At 41.2% G+C, this 22,753-nt stretch overlaps 2 protein-coding genes across 5 annotated transcripts in view; both read right to left on the bottom strand.

Moving 5' to 3' along the window:
* LOC143522683 (junctional adhesion molecule-like) overlaps positions 1-9,866 on the bottom strand; it is a 37,817-nt gene extending 27,951 nt beyond the window's left edge. Inside the window, exons 1-6 of one of the 3 annotated variants that reach the window (XR_013133094.1) lie at positions 9,553-9,866; positions 8,892-9,203; positions 7,678-7,995; positions 3,420-3,518; positions 3,254-3,337; positions 1,138-3,149 (exon numbers count right to left, since the gene is read on the bottom strand). Coding sequence is in view for 1 of the 3 variants with exons in the window: in XM_077016435.1 (XP_076872550.1) it covers positions 3,279-3,340; positions 3,420-3,518; positions 7,678-7,995; positions 8,892-9,203; positions 9,553-9,598 (837 nt within the window). In the remaining 2 variants the exon portion in view is untranslated. Of the gene's footprint in view, positions 3,150-3,253; positions 3,341-3,419; positions 3,519-7,677; positions 7,996-8,891; positions 9,204-9,552 lie in introns of those variants that run through there. The other 2 variants (XR_013133095.1, XM_077016435.1) reach the window with 2 other exon arrangements.
* Positions 1-22,753, bottom strand: part of LOC143522680 (polymeric immunoglobulin receptor-like) — a 108,165-nt gene that overhangs the window by 43,914 nt on the left and 41,498 nt on the right. The gene's annotated exons all lie outside the window — the stretch shown is intronic.

Below are 22,753 nucleotides of genomic sequence, written 5' to 3'. Positions count from 1 at the left end.
AGAGAGGGTGTAAAGGGAGATAAATGTTACAGAATTGGTGTAAAGGGAAATGAGTGTTACAGATGCGGTGTAAAGGGAGATGAGTGTTACAGAGGAGGCGTAAAGGGAGATGAGTGTTACAGAGGTTATTTTTAACTGGGGGGTTACCATCTCCTTGTATCACTCCTCAAATCAAGCCCTGGATTCTGGCTTTCTGCCCCCCCCCCCCCCCCCCCCCCCCCCAGCCAAAGCCATCTATAGAACGCGGCCTGGAGGTAGGAAAACACTATTGAAGGACAACTGTGGATACTGACTGTTTAACATGTCATCACTGCCCAAGAATTGTCACAAGACGATGAACAATGTCACACGCCTGCAAGATCTCACAGCTGTCACAGGAAGTGGAAACGTCCATCGTGGACATTTTCTGAAAATGGATGAGGACTTGGACGTGGTTAAAATGAGTAATTAAAAAAAGACAGACACAAGAAAGACAGACACAGACATGAGAGTCTCATTCAAGCATGACAACTCTGAAGACAGGGGGGCAGTCCCCCTGCTTATATACAATCTTAAACACAATTCAGCAGTTCTAACAGCAGGTTATCTTTAACACAGCATGTTCCAAAACATAGGCCCCCAGCAGGCTACTTTGTCTCACATATGTGTATCTCCTAATATGGACTTCCCTAGAGTTAGCGGAAGCAACTGATGTATCAGTTGAACACAGAGAAAGCTAAATGACCCAAGTATAGTAGCCTAGTGACTACCAGTTAACAGAGTGCTCTTACCCTTTGCACTCCCCCTTAGCTGGGTCACAGTATAGCACACATGCATAATATGAATATGAACTAAACATGGTTACACTGAATCACACTACTTCATTATTGTAGACCTTCTGCTTAATCAGGATAGATAGATAGTCAGTCAGTCAGTCAGTCAGTCAGTCAGTCTATCAGTCTTTATTGTCCACGGGGAAAATTTGTTTTCACCATCAGTACAAAGCCTCATCAACATAGATACATACATAGGTACACATATGTAACATGGATACATAGATACATACATAGGTATACTTAACACATCCCCTCCCCTCTCTACACCAAACATGAATACATATATAAACACATACACGTCAGACAGAGCAGATCACATAGGTATACTTAACACATCCCCTCCCCTCTCTACACCAAACATGAATACATATATAAACACATACACGTCAGACAGAGCAGATCACATAGGCAGTCCAACAGATGTCACAGAGGACACGGGGAAGCGTTCCACAGACCATCAGTTGGACAATTCCCGCTTACATTCAGAGCGGGAATAGCTGTAAGTCTTTGTTGGCTGCGTTTATGGATCTTCGTGGTATGTTGTTCAAAACTGAGTTTATTGTCCAGGGTATTTGAAGCAGTCTACCATTTCTACGGTTTCACCGTCTATACAGATGGGATCATGAATAGTGTGTGTATGTGAAATTACCAATTCTTTGGTTTTACTGATGTTGAGCTGGAGACAGTTGATGGTGCACCAGTGTGTGAGATGAGAAATAGAGTCTTGGTATGCTGAGATGGAGTTATTGTCATCGAGGAGTGCAAGTATAACGGTGTCGTCAGAATATTTGAAATATGTGGTAATATGTGTGGGGCTTACACAGTCATTGGTGTACAGAGTAAAAAGGAATGGGCTTAGGACACACCCTTGTGGGGCACCGGTGTTGATAGTGGTGAGAGATGATGAGACTGTACGTATTCTGAAGGATTGTGGTCGGTCACTGAGGAAATTGTGAATCCAGTGAATGAGGGCTGGAGAGATGTGCAGCTGGTGAAGTTTGTTAATCATCAGGTGACGCTGAATTGTATTAAAGGCAGAACTGAAATCAATGAAGAGAAGTCTGGTATAGTTGCCGGGTGTTTCCAGGTGTTGGAGGAGGGAGTGGAGGAGACATGCCACAGCATCCTCCGTCCCCCTCTTAACCTTGTAGGCAAACTGACACTGGTCCAGATGTGGGCTGACAACTGGAAGGAGAGTTCTAAGGATCAGTTTTTCCAAACACTTCATGATTATTGAGGTAAGTGCGATTGGCCGGTAATGATTGAATTCGGATGGGCGGGGTTTCTTGGGTATTGGGATGATGGTAGATGTCTTCCTCAGAACCGGTACCGTAGCAGTGCTGTATGATTCGGAGAAGAGCGAGTGGATGACGGGGGAAAGTCTTTAAACACCCGGGCACTGATGCCATCCGGCCCCGGAGCCTTACCAGGCTTACATCTCCTCAGCTGCTGGCGCACATCCTCAGCTGTGAAAGGGACCTGTTCGGCTGGCTCCTGGGTGGGAATAGCCTCCAGTAGATTCGTGCATGTGTCTGAGTGGTCTACTGTGTCGAACCTGGAGTAGAAGGTGTTTAGGTCCCTGGCAAATGCCTTGGGGTCTGAAATTGCGTTTAATTTGTGCTTGTTCTTCTGTCCTGTGAGTATCTTTATTTTTTCAAAGGCCTGTTTTGTGTTCATGGTGCTGAATTCCTGTTCCAAATTATCTTTATATTTAAGTTTAGCCTTAGTAATGTCATTTTTTTATTTCCCCGGTAATGTCTTTGAGTGTGGTCCAGTCTTGCCTCAGAAAAGCCACCCGTTTTTCTCTCATTGTAAGTTTGATGTGTTTGGTGATCCAGGGTTTGGAGTTTGGAAATCTCCTGATGGTCTTTGTTGGTATAATCATATCAACACAGAATTTTATATAATCCGTGATGACAGAGACCTTTTCCTCCAGATCACTCTTAAAGATGTCCCAGTCTGTGCATGCAAAGCAAGCTTACAGCTCTGCAATGGCGTCCTCTGACCACTGATTGGCGCTGTGGATCTCAGGCTTTTCCCATTTCAAAGTCTGTCTGTAGAGCGGTAGTAGAGGGATAACGTTATGATCACCTAGACCAAGTGATCATAACGTCGATCATAACGACATATGCGTCGTTAATATTCCCATAACACAGGTCCAGTGTGTTCCTCCTCCTTGTTGGAATGTTTACATTTTGTTGGAAGGAAATTAGTAAACTGTCGAGCCTGCAGCTGTTGAAGTCGCCCATGATAAACATCGGCGCATCGGGATATTTCTCTTGCATGTTGCTAGCGGTGCTAGCAATTTGCTCAGCTGCGGTTGTGACATTCGCCCTGGGTGGGGTGTAAACACAGCTGATGACCAGGTTAGGGAATTCCCTTGGGAGGTGGAAGGGTCGCAGGGACAGTGTCAGCATTTCCAGGTCAGGTGTGCATACCTGGCTGTAATGTTGTTTGTCTTCTCTACTGCAGACTCCCTGTTCCATCTCCGTCAGGAGTGTAGTGAGGTTGAGCAGGATCTGCTGCTGAAGATAAATGGATAAATAAATTCACAGATGCAGGAGGCGTAGTGAGACAACAACAGCTTGATTATGTCAGTGGTACCTTTACTTCTCCTGGTGCAGTAGACTACAGCCACGATAATGTGGAGGAAGATCACAGTGACCAAGGCAACGGGGATGTAGGGCGGAGCCTGACGAGAAACTGTAACAGCAACAGTCAGAGGTCAGGGGTGAGAGGTGAGAGGTGGTGGAGCACAAAACCCTCTGGAGTCTGGTGAGTGTCACTCTGCATGTTACAATCATTTCAGGGTCTCGGCGATCTTCAATCCATTTTGGAGCTCCAAACACATTATGTGAAATATGCGTGAACATGAAAAACTGAAAATAAAATGTAGACTCTTCACACATTCTTTAAAAGGGTCAAAGGGACTTGTAGGTTAGTGCCCTGCAAGGAGAGATGGGATTACTGGTGTACATTTTGAGGATAGTTTGTGTGACTCTGTCTTCTGTGTTTCATATTGCAAGGTGGGCGCATCAGTAACCTCCGGAACAATGTAGGGTATCGTGTGACAGTATAACCTATGGTGACTTAAATGACTTTATTAATAGTTACTCATATCATCAATATCAATAATAATCATACGTAGGTCCAGAAGAAATGGTCCTCTGGAAGAGGAGACCCAGCGAACTCGCTGGCTCATTAGGTACCGTGTTGAGGATTTGCACTGGTATGACCATCCTCTGAGCAACTTTTAAAACAATTTCAGTTGTTCTCATGAAGATATGTCTTTGTCAGCATAAGGTGTGATTGTTATATTACACCTGAAACCATTCATCAGATGTAATACAATCACATGACGTTGTGAGTGCATGTTTTACTACAGTCCTGATGCATTTCTAACTTGTATCTAACCATGTTGGTTTGTATGAGTGACAGCTACTCTCAGACACTGTTCTGAACAGCTTTCACCCATCCTCACTGATCTCTTCAACATGTCCTTGACCATGTCTGCTGAGCCTGCTTGTTTTAAAACTTCGGTCATCATACCGATTCCCAGAAACAGAAGATCTCCTGCTTAAATGACTACAGATCTGTTGCCCTAACATCAGTGCTTTGAGAGACTAAAGTCCCTCTGACTTTAGCACCTCATGGCCATAATTCATGCCCTCCAGGACCCCTTGCAGTTTGCATAAAGAGCCAACAGGTCTGTAATGATGCCATTAACCTTATACTGCACTTTTACTAGCCCTTGATGCTTGATGCTGGTTGGCAGCCATCTTTGAGCGAATGGTACTAGTACACTTCAACACTAGATATCTCAAGTTGTACATATAGGAAAATCATCATTCATGGCTCAAACTGAAGTAGACAGTTGGGGGAACATACTGATTCACTTCAATATCATATTCACATAATTTGGTTTATTTTAGAGCCTCTATTACAAATGCTAAAATGCCAGGAATGTCAAAAATTTTGACTTGAACTTGAACATGACTGGAATGTATATTCACATAGTTATTCAAATCTCTTATTGGAAATTGCAAAAAGTTTCGCTAGGGTCTTTTCTAACAACACAGAAAAAATGAAGCAAATCCATGCAAGCATTGCAAAGTTATTCCACTTTGTTCCAAGGAATGTCCAGTTCACCACACCCTGTCCAAATGTGCTAAGTATGTGCCACACCCGGTACACACCCTTAGCCAACCAAGCTAACATGCTAACAAATTCCATACACGAAACCGATGAGCCATTTCAAACAACAACGCTGCACATATTACAGAAAGACCAGAAAATTCCAATGAATAAATTCCATGTCCAAATATGAACGTTATGATATCATATTTATGTCCAATATAGTCCGACAGCATAAGCTAGGTTACCGTAGCCAACTCCGGTAGCATCCGACACGATACAGAGTGCTGCAGCACTCAAACGCTCTAAAACTGTTTATAATCTAACGCTTAGTTAATGTTTAGTATTAGAATATATATTTTGTACAATATCGCTTATGAAAAATTATCCATTGTCACTCACAGTACGTAGAATCGCGTCGTAGCCGGTGTACCATCTCACTTCCGGGTTGGCGAAAATTCCGAAAATTGCCCATATATTCCACACAAAGTAATCCGTTTATGTTCAAAAGTATCCACAATCCACATAAAAACGAACAAAATAATCCATGGCAGCTTCAGTTTCGCCGAACAGTGTGTTCTGGGGAGCTTAGCTTAGGTTAGCAAAGGGTTAGCTTATGTTGCTATGCTAGCGGCCGAAATTGGAAATGAAGCGCCAGTTTCCGAGGGCTCAATTTAAAAATATACTTGACCAATCATGTCATATGAGGGCTGGTTAGCTTCGGAAGGATGTACACTATTGGTTAGAACAGCTTTCAATCACTTCTGAGGCGCCAGCTTGTCTCTGTGGGCTTATTGGTTCACCCTCCCCCCTCCCCTTCGCACCTCGCCGTGGGAGAGGTTGTAAAACCTGTCATTCAAAGTCACTACCCCACTTTAGACCAATAAAAACCACTCAAATCAAAGCAGAACCGCTGCAGCTTTGTAATGAGGGATCAAATCAGCGTTAAAAACGCTTCTGTGACGCTTAGGGGGCAGATTTGTCGGAGTGTCTCATTCAGGAAGCGGATTTTGGAAAATTTTGCAGTGAGGTGAGCAAGCTTTTTAAGGTACTTAACCACAACGGATCTACGCTGTTAAGGTCTTAAATTAAAGCCTTATTAGTAAACGATTTTTAGGTGACAAAACATTAAGACATTTCACAACATAAATATGTTTTGTAAACGGATATGTCGGGAGACCCCCTCGCGGGGTGCACTTTTGTGGTCAACTTCAAAGCCGGATATCTCGCGATCGGCTGCACGTAGACGGCTGAAACTCGGTAGGCATGTAGATGGGATAGGAAATTTTGATATAAGCGCTTTTGTTCGGAGATTCATTAATGTTTAATATGTTTTATATCGCCGTAAAGGAGCTGGGCCCGCCGGCGGGCCCACTAGGGGGCGCTTCTGCATAATGGTCTCTCTCCTACATCCTGAAACATCTCGATGGTCAAAACACTTACGCCTGTGTGCTGTTTGTAGACTTCAGCTCTGCTTTCAACACGATCATCCCGGACCTCTTACTAGACAAACGATGGCATCCCCCCATCTGTATGCTACTGGCTTCATAACTTCCTGTCCAACAGGAAACAGTATGTCAAGATGGGTGACCACACATCTGACTCTCTCTACCTCAGCACAGGCGCTCCTCAAGGCTGTGTGCTTTCCCCCCTACTCTACTCCCTCTACACCAACGACTGTGTTTCCAACAGCAACTCTGTTAAACTGATTAAGTTTGCAGACGACACTACCCTGATTGGCCTAGTCTCAAACAACAGTGAGTCCATGTTCAGAGAGGAAGTGTCACGGCTCGTGTCATGGTGTGGCGACAACAACTTGGAGCTAAACACACAAAAAACAGTGGAGATGATCTTTGACTAGGAAAAAACCCACCCCCCCACCTCTATTGGAAATTCATGGCTGCACTGTTAAGCGAGTCGAGTACCACAAATTCCTGGGCACCACCAGTGTGTGTGTGTGTGTGTGTGTGTGTGTGTGTTACCTGCACAAATGGGTAAAGAGTGGAGGACAAATTTCGATTGCGGTGTAAAAATTCACAATTGACAAAATATGGCACATTTACATTTTTTACATTTTTACAGTCACAAAGAAGGCCCAGCAACGCCTGTATTTCCTGAGACAGCTCAAGAAATTTGGGCTGCCACAATCTCTACTGGTCCAATTCTACACAGCTATAATAGAGTCCATCATCACATCTTCCGACTCCGTCTGGTTCGTCTCTGCACATAAAACGTAAGCTACAGCGATTAGTGCGTTGTGCAGAGAAAATCAGCTCCCTTCCCTCATGGATCTCTACTCATCCAGGACGAAGAAGAGGGCAGGGAAGATCATGACTGACCCCTCACACCCCAGCCACCTTCTATTCCAGCGGTTTCCATCTCTGTGGAGACCGAAGGTGAGGGCCTTAATGACTCGGACCAACCCACACATCCACAGCTTCTTTCTTCAGGCCATCACCCGCCTAAACAAGGACCCATCACACATCCCTCCAATCTAAGACTACAACACATAAAACCTATACGATAGTATGTGCACCTTATTTATTATTTTTTATAATATATTGCTCTTTAATATATTTGTGTTCTTATTTAGTTCTCCTTTGTTGCTGCTGTTTATGTTGACACCTGCATCAAGAAATGTATAGGTGTTCAAACGCATTAAGACTACATTTGTAAAGTCCACAAACCAAACATCAGTGCAGATGGATTTAGTAAAACAGTGTTTTACCTTTAACATTGAGTCTGATGTCTTTATATTGCCCACTTTTAAGATAACACATGTACAATCCCTCGTCCTCTTCAGTGAGGTGTGATATGAGTAGAGAGAGATTTCCTGGAGAGTGAGCAGTACCCAGCTGAACTCTGTTTCTGTACTGTTCATTCTCACTGGAGATCACATCCCATGATTGGCTGCTTGTGTTGAATTTCTCCCAGGTGAATCTCTCAGGTCTGTCCTGTATCTCTGTGCAGCTGCAGGACAGTAGTACTGAGTCTCCTGTGTGTGCAGAGATGTCTGTTGTCTCTTTGTTGTCTTCCAGAATGCAAGCTGCAGACAAACACACACACACACACACACACACACACACACACACACACACACACACACACACACACACACACACACACACACATTGTCACATGCTGATTTCACCTGTGCCTGCAAGATAATAAATAATAATTACTAATAGTTTATGATTTTGCTATTGTCCTAATGACGTTCAGAGTCTTTAAACCCATGACTGTTAGAAGGCATAACTGAGCCCTGTTGGTGTATCTGTACATACTATATTCAGGCAACCACATGTTTGAATATGTTTATATGTTAACACATAGAAACGTAAACAACGTGATCAAAATGTAAATTTTCCCAACACAGTCCTTAAGAGTGGTCTTCATAAGTGGTGTAATAGGCCCCGCCCACCTGAGGAACAAACACAATGCAAAAACTGGACAACATAAACTACTGCCGCTGCAGCTGGAGGCGGCCAGCAGGGGGCGTCCGTATCATGACATATATCTTTCTTAAAAGTTGATACAAACCTAAATGCAACTTTTTATAGGTCAAATCCAATAGGCAGCGATATACACTTTTAATACTGTCGGTTGACATATTGTTTCAGCTTGTTTTTTTTATAAATTAAAATAATCTTTCCAGGAGAAAAAAAAATAATGTGACCTAAAAATTAGGAAATATATATAAATATTTATCAACCTGTCAAATAAAATATCTAAAATAGGAACACGTTAATAATTTTGGATGATAATTTTGGCACAGATGACAGCTCAGCACCAAATAACACAGCAAAACATCTACAAGCAAGCGAGACAACAAAGACTTTTCTAGTTGATACCCAAGAAAACCCCAATTTCTGGGTTCATTGACATACATTTAGTTATAGAAACATCACAGCAGTAATACTTGAATCAAAAACAGTGTTTTACCTTCAACATTGAGACCGATGTATTTGTATGTATTTTTGTTAATATTACAAACATACATCCCCTCATCCTCTTTAGTCAGGGGTGATATGAGTAGAGAGAGATTTCCTGGAGAGTGAGCAGTACCCAGCTGAACTCTGTTTCTGTACTGCTCACTGGAGATCACATCCCATGTGTTTCTGTTTGTGTTGTATTTCTCCCAGGTGAAACTCTCAGGTCTGGTGTGTGTGTCGGTGCAGGAACAGGGAAGCAGGACAGAGTCTCTTTTGTACGCAGTGATGTAATTTGTTGTCTGATTCCCTACCAACCTGCAGCCTGCAAAAACACACTCATTAATAGCCATCACTAATAAACATGGATGCACATGTAAACGTAAAATGCTTATTGTTATTTATCTCAGACTAAATCTATTTCAAATAAAGCAGCCTTCACTTACTCAGATATCTACCTAAGAACCTACTAAGATAACATGATCTGTCAAACCTTTCCTAGAATATCTTGTGGACAAGCTTTCATATGCAACTGAGCAACCTGTAACAGAATCTGATCTGATTCTGATCAATTTACCCATGTCTGATTACCCTAATTACTTTAGAGATGTATACAGTGTATCTACATATCCAGAGAAACAGCAGTACAATAGCAGAGAAAATGAAACACTCACCATCAGCAGCATGGAGCACAAGCAGCAGATACACACACACCTGCATTCTTACTGAGTTCAACACACTACACACACACACTGCAGGACTGCTGATACACGTCTTATACACTTCCTCTTCAGAACTACAATCTCCTGAATGCTCTGATCACTGTACACACACTACACAGCTTCAGAACTTCTGCTGCTTCTCAGAACTACGGTCTCCCTCCAAGAACCACCACAGAACTGTGACCTAGAGTTCTAGATCTCAGAGGACCTCTACTGTAATGGACCACTGCCTAGTGTCCACACAGCACAGAGGACGTTTTCACATACAAAACTACTTCCTCCTCATCTTCTCTTCTTACATATGAGCATACAAACTAAATATAGGAATGAAAAAAGTGCCTTCAGAGTGTCATCACTTCCTCCATCTTGTGTCTTCTCTCTAACATGATGCATTACACAATCACATTGTCAGCCATAACCACCATGTAGCTTTATTTACAATCATTCAGTTGTATTTGATGTGTACTGACATATGAAAATATTTTCTTTCCAACCAAGTAGATATAATTTGTTTTACCTTAATTATTTATCAGTCTCATTAAGTTAGAATCAGTCTCATATTCAAATGAAACCATAGACACAAACATTTATTTCTCAACTAAAGGTAATTAAAGGTTTTTTATCTGAAAGATTTAACTATGAATTCTTTGGAGGTTTTGGCAGCAACTACTTTTGAATGATCGCGTGCTCTTAATAAAGAAAACACAAGAGAGAGGGAGAGAGAGATGACGGAGCAAACCAGAGAGAGAGTGAAATGGCCAAGCCATCATGTTTTAAGCAAGTGGCCAATTCAATTTCATCCAAAAATGGTTAAAATATTACAAACATTTTACAAAAACTATTTAATCAAAAATATTTCTGTTGCATTCTTGGATGAAATCACAATTGCTAACTGTGCAAGTTTGAACGGAAAATCTCTAAGAATATCAACCACAGATTAAAGACAACTGGATTCTAACTGTTTAACGTAACCTGATAGGCCTACTGTGCAACAGTTACCACAGGAAGTGGAAATGTCACAAACAGATCTCTCTCCTTTCCTCAGTTACTTCTTTTTTATTTTCAGTTATGGTCATATAAGTAACAGCAAAAGTTTCTACATGACCATCCATCTATACATACACTATATTGCCAAAAGTATTCGCACATCCATACAAAATATCAGAATCAGGTGTTTCAATCACTTCCATGGCCACTGGTGTATGTGTGTGCAGAATGTGTGTAGATTGCAGTTCACTGACAGCAGAATGTGTGTAGAGTGCAGCTCACTGACAGCAGAATGAATGAATGAATGCCTGTCTGTCTGTTATTCTCTCTTTAGGGCCTTAAAGTGTAAACCAATCTAACTGAGCTGTGATTTGGCTCACATATACACATTACTGGAGAACAAATTCACCAGTGCATTAGACAGACCAGCTTGATCAGGCGGGTTGAACACACACACACACACACACACAAACACTGTGACAAACACATAGTATTGATATCACATTAAAAGTAATTTATTTATGTTTTTGTTTGTGTGGAAGTGTTTTATATTTTTGGAATATTATAATCCACTGTCAGCAGACGTTCCACCTGAATACGACACTCGTGATGTCATGGGTCTACATACCAATTAAGATGGGGGGGGGGGGGGGGGGGGGATGAGAAGCAACAAGTGGGGGAAGAGCATGGTTTGAGCGTTTTTTGGGGGGGGATTTTTATCCATGTAAGGCGCAGTTTTTCCGTTGGTTTTCTAGGCGTATATTCTGGGTCTTTTACGTTTTTTTGGCCATATTTTGCACCCAACGGGAGTATTATACGCCGAGCTGCGGATATTTCATATTTGATCAGTTTACCTGCGCGTTCGACTTTCCATGCTGGACTGGTTACTCTTTCAAACTGAACTCCCGGGATATATTGCCACCTGATTCTCTCCTCCCTCCTGAGAACATTGGAATTTGGAAAAGACTCTCTTTCTCTCGCTTGTTACAACAAGCGTGGGCGAATACAAAGACACTCACACAAACGATTATGTTCGGGGGTAGGAATGTTACACTAGTAATATATTGTGAACAGTGATGGCTTAGTTACCTTGAAAAAGTAATCCGATTACTGACTACTGATTACTCCTTTTAAAAGTAACTTAGTTACATTACTGATTACTTGATTTCAAAAGTAACTACGTTAGATTACAAGTTACTTTAGTAGTTACATTCAGAGCAAAATTAATTTTTCCAATACTCATTTTATTGGAAGTGCATTTTTAACAGTAACAATGTATTGAAGCAGGTTCGGTAACTGAGGCAGAAACTGCTTAATCCAAAAATCCCGAGGAGGGAAACTTTATTGATAACGCAACCCTGGCGCGCGCAGGCGCCGCCTCCCTCAGTGTCACTTAAAGGGCTAAGACACCTTGAGTGGCCAAGTGTCTGTCCGTTAGGGAATTCGCCGTGAGGAGTAGTAGTCGCTACAGTATCTCCTGACATTACGTTTGTGTAGCTGCGCGGTATTATTTGTAAATTTATTTGTAAACGTAATACAAGCGAACTATTCAGTCAGACAGCTTGTGAAACAAAATACCATTACAATTTCAAGCATTTTAAAGTAGGCTACATTAGCCAACATTCCAGCACTTTTCAAACGTGGAACACAGTGCACCATTAAAATTCTTCAGGTAAATGTTCCTTCCCCTGTTTTTGAGGGGTATTTCTTTATACTACCACATATCGTTTCGGTAGGACACTGCAAAAAAATGACTTGTAAAACGTGCTCGCGCTCTCACTGGGTCGCGCGCAGCATGCGAGTCGAGCGCTACGGCCAGAAGCAAAAGTAGAAATGAGCCAAGAAGAAAGCAAAAATATATATTTTTACTAGGGAAAATAAAAATAGTAATGCACAGTTACTTGGATAAGTAACTTTAATCTGATTACTGGACTGGAAATAGTAGCGCGTTATTTTACTCGTTACCGAGAAAAGTGGTAAGATTAGAGTAACGCGTTACTGACATCACTGATTGTGAACTGTTAAAGCTGGGATGTTTGGGAGGATATTTGTGCTTATTATGAATTCCTATTAAACCATATCGCATTGCACTGTGACAGTGGTAGGCTCTAATTGCTGATTTTAGCCCCCCAAACTTAGAAGGTATTATAGCAGTGGGTTTTCATGATCACAGTCTAAGAAGTGTGATAGCCAACATGACTGACTGTTATAACACCAGTGTTGGGAATAACGCTGCTAAAAATAACGGCGTTAGTTAACGGCGTCATTTTGTCAGTAACGGGATAATATAATTAATTACTTTTCCTGTCGTTACAACACTGTTGACGTTACTGGTCATTAAAAGTGGTGCGTTATATTCATATACTAACAGTATTGCGAGCGGACCACTGCCCAGGCTAGTGAGGAGTAACAAATCTCGATAGGTCACAGTTCTCGGTGTAACACTTGTTTAACTTAACAAGTCAGTAAGCGATTGGCTAAGGCAGCGTTATGGTAGCCAATCAGAGCCAGTGTTTTTACACACGCGCCAGTGACACACAACACAAACGAAGAAGAGGAAATGGTGAGTCAGGAGCAAGCCGAAGGAAAATGATCATTTTCAGGGTGGCGATATAAACACTTGAAGTTCCTGAATGTCTACCAGACTGGGTATTTGATTTATTTCATTAAGAATAGAGGTTTTATTGTTAAGTTTACTTCTGTTGTGAACAAACCAGTTGTCAGGTTGATAATTTAATTTAACTTGATAGATGTAAATGCACTTTACATAGTGTAACTGTTTACTTTAGCTTTTTTTGCTTTTTTTTTTTTTTTTTTTTTTTTTTTTTTTTTTTTTTTTTTTTTTTTTTTTTACAAAGATTTGGGAATTTAAAGGATTTTATCCTGCACTGGTCTGTAGATGTGCAATACATATCAAAAGATAATCACCTTTCTGATCTACTCATTTCAACTGACTGTGAAAACTGCTTTCTCAAAAAATCCTTATTTATTGGCATATAACTTTTTTTTTATTCTAATGCAAATAGTTACTTTCCCTGGTAACGAGTTACTTTTATTATAGAGTAATTCAGTTACTAACTCAGTTACTTTTTTGAACAAGTAGTGAGTAACTATAACTAATTACTTTTTTAAAGTAACGTTTCCAACACTGTATAACACACACACACACACACACACCTCGTTCTTCTCAGAAATGTGTTGCTAAACTGGGTCCACTGGGTGTGGTAAGTGAACATGATGTAGAGGAGTGAGGTGTGAAGCTGCTGTTTGACTCTTACATCACTGGTTGAGTGTCTTGAGTGTTTTAGTAATTCTGCATTTAATTAAAATGTCTAATGTTTATGTTCAGACATATCATTTTGACTTTTTTGTACATAAATTTGACAATTGATTTTGTGCTTGGTTTCTATTCTCTGTGTAAAGAATAATGTGATAGACAATTCCTGGTATTCATATTTTTGTTGTTGCCATAAACATATAATGCCTACATTACATTAACATGTATTACTTTTGTTATTGGGCTATGAATACGTAAACTACTCCGAAGCTGAAATGGAGTCACATTAATTCCCGAAATGCAACTATAGACGCCTTGAAGCTGTGTATTAGCTATTTTAAAAAGTCTGTGAAATTTAGTCAGGTATCCAAAAATTTAAGTTATAATTCAGGTTCATGTTGAACAATTCAGGTTAAGTTTGAAATTTCGGGTTGAAATTTCCTGGGTTTTTGTGACATCCGAATGTCAGTGTTGCGATTTTTTTCTGTTCCGGTCTTTGTGCTAGATGCGCCATCTAGCGGTTATTATGGGTCACTACCATGTTTCTTGTGTTAAGACTAAGCTGTCTTTTCTATTAGGGCCTGTAGGTAAAACAGGTGCTAGTAGAAGGTCAAATGACGGACACTCCGGGATCCAAAAAAAATAGTTAAATAAATAAAAAGAAATAAAAAGAGTGCTGGAATTCCTTTTTAAGATAAAACATTTGAATGGTGTTTTAGTAAAAAAAAATAAAAATAAAACTCTTTCGACATGGGAATGATGGAAAACCAAAAATCTATGAAAAATTCACCATCAGGTGAGGAGTTCAATTCCCAGAATACTCCTGCAACAGTCATTTGTGTGTGTGTGTGTGTGTGTGTGTGTGTGTGTGTGTGTGTGTGTGTGTGTATGTGTGTGTGTGTGATACATCTGTATCTCCAGTAGATGACTCCTCCCATTACTACCAGCATCAGAACAGGGATGGTGATGCAGGCCATGGTGATGTAAATGGACTTCTGTGTGTAAACAGATCAATAAACAAAGGAGGTGCATGTTTACATATTTGAGAGTGATTACTGCATAGTATCTGTGTAGGTGAAGTCATTATAAAATTACAATAAAGCATCCATGTAGATTGGATAGCAATGCAAGACAGAAATACAAATCAAAGGTGTAAAATATGAGAGGAGACAGGTGAGTGAGAGAGAGAAAATAGAACTATGTGTGTGAGAGAGTGTAAAATTGTAAACTGTTGGCACTGGAAGAATATCTGACAGACATATGGAAGAAAAATAGTTCCATCGGATTTTGAATTCGTATTTGAAGCACTGAATTTGTTTGCCCTTGAATTTGAAGCTCTGAATTTTTTTTGCACTGAAATTATGCATCTGAATTTTGTTGCCTTTGAATTTAATGCTTATTAAAATACAATGAAAAAAAATTCGAGCGTTAAAAAATTCAAAAGATTTTTTTTCAAGTTGCTCGAATTCGATTGGTCAAATTTGGCTCACAAAATACGCGTGCAAAATTTCGCGTGCTAAAATACGAGTTCAAAGATATTCAGAGTACACATCCGGGACACAAAGGATGAGCAATCGATTCAAGACTCCAATCGAACCAAATCCAACCAATCACGCTCCACTGGTCACGGCGCTGTTTGAAGCCACAGGCGGAGAGAGAAAGTGAGTTATGTCGGCGCACGGGATCGGCTCCTCTTCGGTGAGTGTATTTACTCCTTTATTTGTCTATTGTGGTGTTTTTAAGATTCAGTAAGATACAGTAAACGACGTGTTGCACATCAGAGGTTTGCGCTGGACTGATCTTTTTTTTAACTCGCTATGTAGTCAACATAGCTGCGTATGTGTGTGTCCGTCAGTCCACACTGTGCTTTATGATATTATATTTATCATAAAATCATTACATTCGTTTATTACTTCCTTACCAGTCGAGTAGTTTACAGCTGTTTTCAACTGTCTCCGTGGGGTAATGGTTAGTGACGAGAGCTTCGGACAAAACGGGCCTGACGAGCGATTTGTTTTTTAAAATTATTATTATATGTATAAAATCTTTCTCTCTGAGTTTACTTTTGGATAAGGAATTTATTTTTTCATTTTCTCTTCTGTTTATTACTCTAAACAGGTAGTTGGACGTGTCACAAGACAGATCAAGCAGTTAATGCCCGGTTCACACTACACGATTTTAGGCTGGTTTTTCAGTCGCCGACTGATCGGCGACAGAAACTGTGGTCGGAGGCAAATCGGCGATCACTCGTGTGAACTGCTGAAAGACGCTCGCCGAGCCGTCGCCGACTCGTCGCAGACGACCGGCAGATATCTAGCATGTTTAATATCTAGCAGTCGGCGACTGAGAGTCGGCAGCAGCGTCTAGCTACAGCCAATGGGAACGCGGAGAGAAAACTTTCAAGAATGCTTTCAAAACAGTAACCCAGCAAACACACAAACTCCTCACCTTTCTTACAACTTTACTACAACACTGTGTTTAAGTTATTGTGACAGCACTGGAGAAATAGTGCGATTGATTATATATATGTTCACTGCAACGGAGAGATGAAATAATTCTGGCAACTTGGGACTATGGAGTGTTTAAACGGTAAAAAAAATAATAACGAAAATGTGGAGTACATGTACATTGTTTTTTTCTTCTATGTGGTGTTGCTGGTTCTCGCGAGAGTTTCGTTTTCGTGTTCTCGTGTTTCTGGACGGCAGCCAGATGAGTCGGCGATTCCCCAGTCGTGTAATTCGTGAGCCCGCGTCGCCGATCAGTCATGTAGTGTGAAAGCCACAACAACTGACAGACTCGCGATTACAGCACGACCAGTCGTGTAGTGCGAACGGCACAAAAACCTGGCGACTGAAAAGTCGTGTAGTGTGGCATTAGACGAGGGATTAAAGAATCCCCAATGTGGACAGTGCTCACTCGACGACCTGACAGTGGCCTTGCTTTTTCCAAAAGAGGCAGAAGGGAATTTGACTAACTCATTTTTGAAAACTTCAACTCTTAATAAAATGAAAGTGAGTCAAGCATGAGTTTTAATTAGTATTTTCTGTGGTGTATAATTTTTACCTTTATGTCAAACATCAGAATAACAAAATTGGGCAATCAAACAACTTTTGATTGTATCCATTTACTGCAATGTCTCCTACTCTGTAAATAATTAAAAAAATTAATGAAGCTGCATCTCAGTTTTTTATTGTTTTTTTTATTACTCAAACTAAAACTGATGACAAAATTTGCCATTAATTTTTCATTCATATGGTCTTAACTTTGTAAAGATGTTATTTTATTCCAATTCTCAGACCAGTTGTTTCAAATAGACAGGAAATTCTCACAAAACTGGACAGCTGAAATGTAAAGATCACAGCCAGAGGACTGGGATGCAGCTCCTGGGTTAACTGCATCTCTCAAAGCTGTCATCTGTTCATCTGTCAGTGGGCATTCTGTGTGTGGTACAATGATATTTGAGTGGTCATCAATGGGAAGTCCAGTGTTGTCCCACTCAATATTGGGAATCTCCATTCCCTACAAATAAGTTGTATACACTTATGTGGATAAAATAGCCACTTCCAAACTTTATACATAAACCACACTATTTGTTAAAATCATATTACACTTGCATGTACCTCTGTGCTATCTGCTGCAGGAATTGGGTAATGTGAATGACCCAGCACCCACAGTTGATTAGGGGTCATGTGGCTCTCTGTTCTTATTGGATGATTGTCCCAACCACTACAAAAAGTATCTAGGTCTTCCTGCAGGCATGGTAGGAACACATAGTGGCAACAGAAGATGTGTGTGATGTTGGAAATGCTGAGCCCTCTCCTTCAAGGTAATGGAGAACATCATAGTAGATGCTTGTTACAGCTACCCATAGATCTCACCACAACTTTTCAATCCTGGAATATGATCAAACTGAAATACCTTGTATTAAAAAAACAAAACAACTTGCACTCAAGTTCTGAAACTTCCACTTCAAAAAAGGGCGTCGCCCCCTCAATTTAAATAATAAGACCCATTTATTTTACTATTGCTACCGCCCCCTTGCCCGCTTAACAATCGTCACACGCCGCCACCCCCACTGTATATGTCCTGGCGCCGGTCCAGTATATATATAAATGAATAAAAAATATTAATTATAACAAATCGCTTGTCAGTCGCGGGTATCGAACCCAGGCCCGGTTTGTCCGAACATCTCGTCACTAACCATTACCCCACGGAGAGTTAAAAACAGTTGTAAACTACTCGACTGGTAAGGAAATAATAAACGAATGTAATGATTTTATGATAAATATAATATCATAAAGCACAGTGTGGACTGACGGACACACACATACGCAGCTATGTTGACTACATAGCGAGTTAAAAAAAAGATCAGTCCAGCGCAAACCTCTGATGTTCAACACGTCGTTTACTGTATCTTACTGAATCTTAAAAACACCACAATAGACAAATAAAGGAGTAAATACACTCACCGAAGAGGAGCCGATCCCGTGCGCCGACATAACTCACTTTCTCTCTCCGCCTGTGGCTTCAAACAGCGCCGTGACCAGTGGAGCGTGATTGGTTGGATTTGGTTCGATTGGAGTCTTGAATCGATTGCTCATCCTTTGTGTCCCGGATGTGTACTCTGAATATCTTTGAACTCGTATTTTAGCACGCGAAATTTTGCACGCGTATTTTGTGAGCCAAATTTGACCAATCGAATTCGAGCAACTTGAAAAAAAATCTTTTGAATTTTTTAACGCTCGAATTTTTTTCCATTGTATTTTAATAAGCATTAAATTCAAAGGCAACAAAATTCAGATGCATAATTTCAGTGCAAAAAAAATTCAGAGCTTCAAATTCAAGGGCAAACAAATTCAGTGCTTCAAATACGAATTCAAAATCCGATGGAACTATTTTTCTTCCATACAGACACCCAAGAAAATAAGAACTGTGAATGTTTGATAACTCAACAGAACTATGACATCTGGGGTGAGTTTCCCAAAACATTCTTAGCGCTAAGTACATCTTAACCTCGTACGTATGAACGAGGTTACGAAGTACTTAGCGCTAAGAACGTTTTGGGAAACTCACCCCTGACCTTTAGGGGCCTCTGTGCTGGGCTCACTGTGATTGGTCCTTTGAGAGGACACTGGGGTTGCGGTTGCTGGCCAGTCTGTCTGGTCTGTCTGTCTTGTCTGGCCAGCAGTGTTGGGAACATTACTTAAAAAAAGTAATTAGTTATAGTTACTCACTACTTGTTCAAAAAAGTAACTGAGTTAGTAACTGAATTACTCTATAATAAAAGTAACTCGTTAACAGGGAAAGTAACTATTTGCATTACAGTTAAAAAAAAGTTATATGCCAATGAAAAAGGATTTTTTGAAAAAGCAGTTTTCACATTCAGTAGATCAGAAAGGTGTTTAACTTTTGATATTTATTGCACACCAACAGACCAGTGCAGGATAAAATCCTTTAAAATCCCAAATCTTTGTTTAATATATATATATATATATTAGGGGTGGGCATAGATTAATTTTTTAAATCTAGATTAATCTCACTGAAATCTTGAAATTAATCTAGATTAATCTATATTAAAATGGCTCATATGCGTGCTACCCAAGTAATGACTAAAAGTCAGTTTTTGAGATAGGGTTTCTTAATACAGAGGGTGCATTAGACCAGGGGCTCATCTCCTGTTTCCAAAATGCATCAATGACTGCTTGAGAAGGCTGTTCTACTTTGATACTTGAAGAAAAAAAACATGCTCAATAAAATGTAGGCTACTCGTGTTCAATGGTTTATTCAGTTAAACATGAATTTGTAAGCCTACATACTGAACATTAAAAGGGGTTGATAACATGTTTATTCAGCTAAACATTATATTTGAAATGTAAGCCAACATTTAGTACAATTAACCTCACGGACGTAATTTGGGAGGGACTTTTTCAAAAGCCGGTTTTGGTCCTCTGCATTTTTAATGGTTAAAAATAAATATTTAAATAGCGATGAATCTAGGTTGCGGTTGCTGGCCAGTCTGTCTGGTCTGTCTGTCTTGTCTGGCCAGCAGTGTTGGGAACATTACTTTAAAAAAGTAATTAGTTATAGTTACTCACTACTTGTTCAAAAAAGTAACTGAGTTAGTAACTGAATTACTCTATAATAAAAGTAACTCGTTAACAGGGAAAGTAACTATTTGCATTACAGTTAAAAAAAAGTTATATGCCAATGAAAAAGGATTTTTTGAAAAAGCAGTTTTCACATTCAGTAGATCAGAAAGGTGTTTAACTTTTGATATTTATTGCACACCAACAGACCAGTGCAGGATAAAATCCTTTAAAATCCCAAATCTTTGTTTAATATATATATATATATATTAGGGGTGGGCATAGATTAATTTTTTAAATCTAGATTAATCTCACTGAAATCTTGAAATTAATCTAGATTAATCTATATTAAAATGGCTCATATGCGTGCTACCCAAGTAATGACTAAAAGTCAGTTTTTGAGATAGGGTTTCTTAATACAGAGGGTGCATTAGACCAGGGGCTCATCTCCTGTTTCCAAAATGCATCAATGACTGCTTGAGAAGGCTGTTCTACTTTGATACTTGAAGAAAAAAAACATGCTCAATAAAATGTAGGCTACTCGTGTTCAATGGTTTATTCAGTTAAACATGAATTTGTAAGCCTACATACTGTACATTAAAAGGGGTTGATAACATGTTTATTCAGCTAAACATTATATTTGAAATGTAAGCCAACATTTAGTACAATTAACCTCACGGACGTAATTTGGGAGGGACTTTTTCAAAAGCCGGTTTTGGTCCTCTGCATTTTTAATGGTTAAAAATAAATATTTAAATAGCGATGAATCTAGCGCTAGGACCATGCAGAAAACGACTGCTCCGAGCTCCGCTCCGGTAACATCTTACGTTCCTAAAATGAATTCTACATGAAGCAAACCTGGCGACTTCGTGGCTGCATCCATGTAAACACACGTACGATTTGTAATTCACAGGTTTGAAAACTCGTTCTCGCCCCTACTGTGCAATTTGGTTAGGAATACAGCCGAGCTAAACTATCAAGTTGAAAGTCATCATAGTTTGCTTACCCATTTTGACCCAGTTCCCAACCCAACTTTAAGAATAGATTAACGGCGATAATTATTATATTGCCCGATAAGAGTATCAAATTAACGAACGCCGTTAACGCTGTTAACGGCCCACCACTAATATATATATATATTATTATATATATATAATATATATATATTGCAGGACTATTTACAACATTGTCATTACACAAAACATCAACCGGGTCACAGTCAGAAACAATAGCGTTGTGTGCGGCACGGAGGGGTGGCTGCAATGTCCGGCCGACCTGCTGACGTTTACCTGCCAGTTTGGGCCGGTACGGCGCTAGGCGGTCTCAGTGCACCACCAACCTGTGCCTGTTCCTCCTTATCCGGCGCACCACCTCGCTCAATCTCGTCAGCACCGTACACGAGCCCACCCAGGCCGACTGCAACTTCGGGCACAGCCCCCTTTTCCTTGCCGGGTTGTAGATCCACACCTCCATGCCCACTGCAAACGCCTCACCAAAACACCGTTCATCATACGCCCTCTTTTGTTTGCTGCAAGAGACAGAGAGATTGCCACGGGTTATCGCATGTACATCAGCAAGAGTGTTCTTTAACTTATGCACATAAACGGGGAGAGAAGTGTCGTGAGCGGGGTCAGGATCCCCAAACGCTAGGTTCACCGGCATCCGAAGTTCTCGCCCCAGCATTAGCATGGCGGGTATAAAACCCGACGATTCTTGCACTGCCGACCTGTACGCCAAGAGCACCACCGGCAAGTGGTCGTCCCAGTCCGTCTGCCATTTATCGGAGATTGTCGCCGGTTGGTTCGCCAGGGTTTGATTAAAGCGCTCCACAAGCCCGTCGCTCTGCGGATGTAGCAGCGTGGTGCAGGCGACAATTTGCCGGTTCCGACCATGTACGTGTTAGGATGCCGCCACAAATGCTCAAACTACCCCAGTTGGAGCGTAGCGCCTTCACCACCGTGCCCAGGCCTGCCACGACATCCCAACTAAGGTACTCGCCCGCCTCAACTAGCGGTATCGCCCAACCCAGCTCGGGATCCTCCCGCTGAGCAGACCTTAACTGTTAGTTTGAGAGCGATTCGTTATAGTCGTTGTTCTCGGGCGAGCTGGTCACTGCCGCACACATCGGAGATTCGGCGCTATTCGTGTCCGCCCTGCTACATTACTTACACCCGTGGGCGGCGCAGGGTCTGTGGGATAGAGCATCTGCATTACCGTGAGCACGTCCGGGCCGGTGTTTGATGGTGAAGTCGAACTCTTGGAGTCGCGACAACCAGCACGCCAACTGACCTTCGGGTTCCCTGAAGTTCATCAGCCATTGCAATGACGCGTGATCCGAGCGCAGCTCAAACCTCACACCATATACATAGGGCCGAAAATGCTCCAGAGACTCCACGACTGCCAGGAGCTCACGACGCGTCACACAGTAATTTCTCTCCGCCTTGGAGAGCCGCCTGCTAAAGTAGGCTATTACCTTTTCTGTGCCGTCATGAAGCTGGGACAGCACGCCGCCTATCCCCTGGTCACTCGCGTCCGAATCCACAATAAACGGCGATGAGAAACCAGGATCGGGGCGTCGCACAAGCAGCGCTTCAACCCCTCAAACGCCCGGTCTGCGTCGGCCGACCATACAAATTTAGTCCCCCCTTTTGTTAGCCGGTGTAGCGGCGCAGCAATGTCGGCGAGCCTAGGAACGAAGTGCCTGTAGTACGACGCGAAGCCTATGAAGCTCTGCAGCTGTTTTAAATTCCTAGGAACGGGCCAATCTCTCATCGCGTCGGTTTTTTCAGGATCGGTCTCCACG

The sequence above is a fragment of the Brachyhypopomus gauderio genome, chromosome 9 (assembly GCF_052324685.1).
Source record: "Brachyhypopomus gauderio isolate BG-103 chromosome 9, BGAUD_0.2, whole genome shotgun sequence".
In the NCBI taxonomy this organism is placed as follows: Eukaryota; Metazoa; Chordata; class Actinopteri; order Gymnotiformes; family Hypopomidae; genus Brachyhypopomus; species Brachyhypopomus gauderio.
Note: the sequence above shows the minus strand (reverse complement) of the source record. Positions and strands in the feature narration are given on the sequence as shown.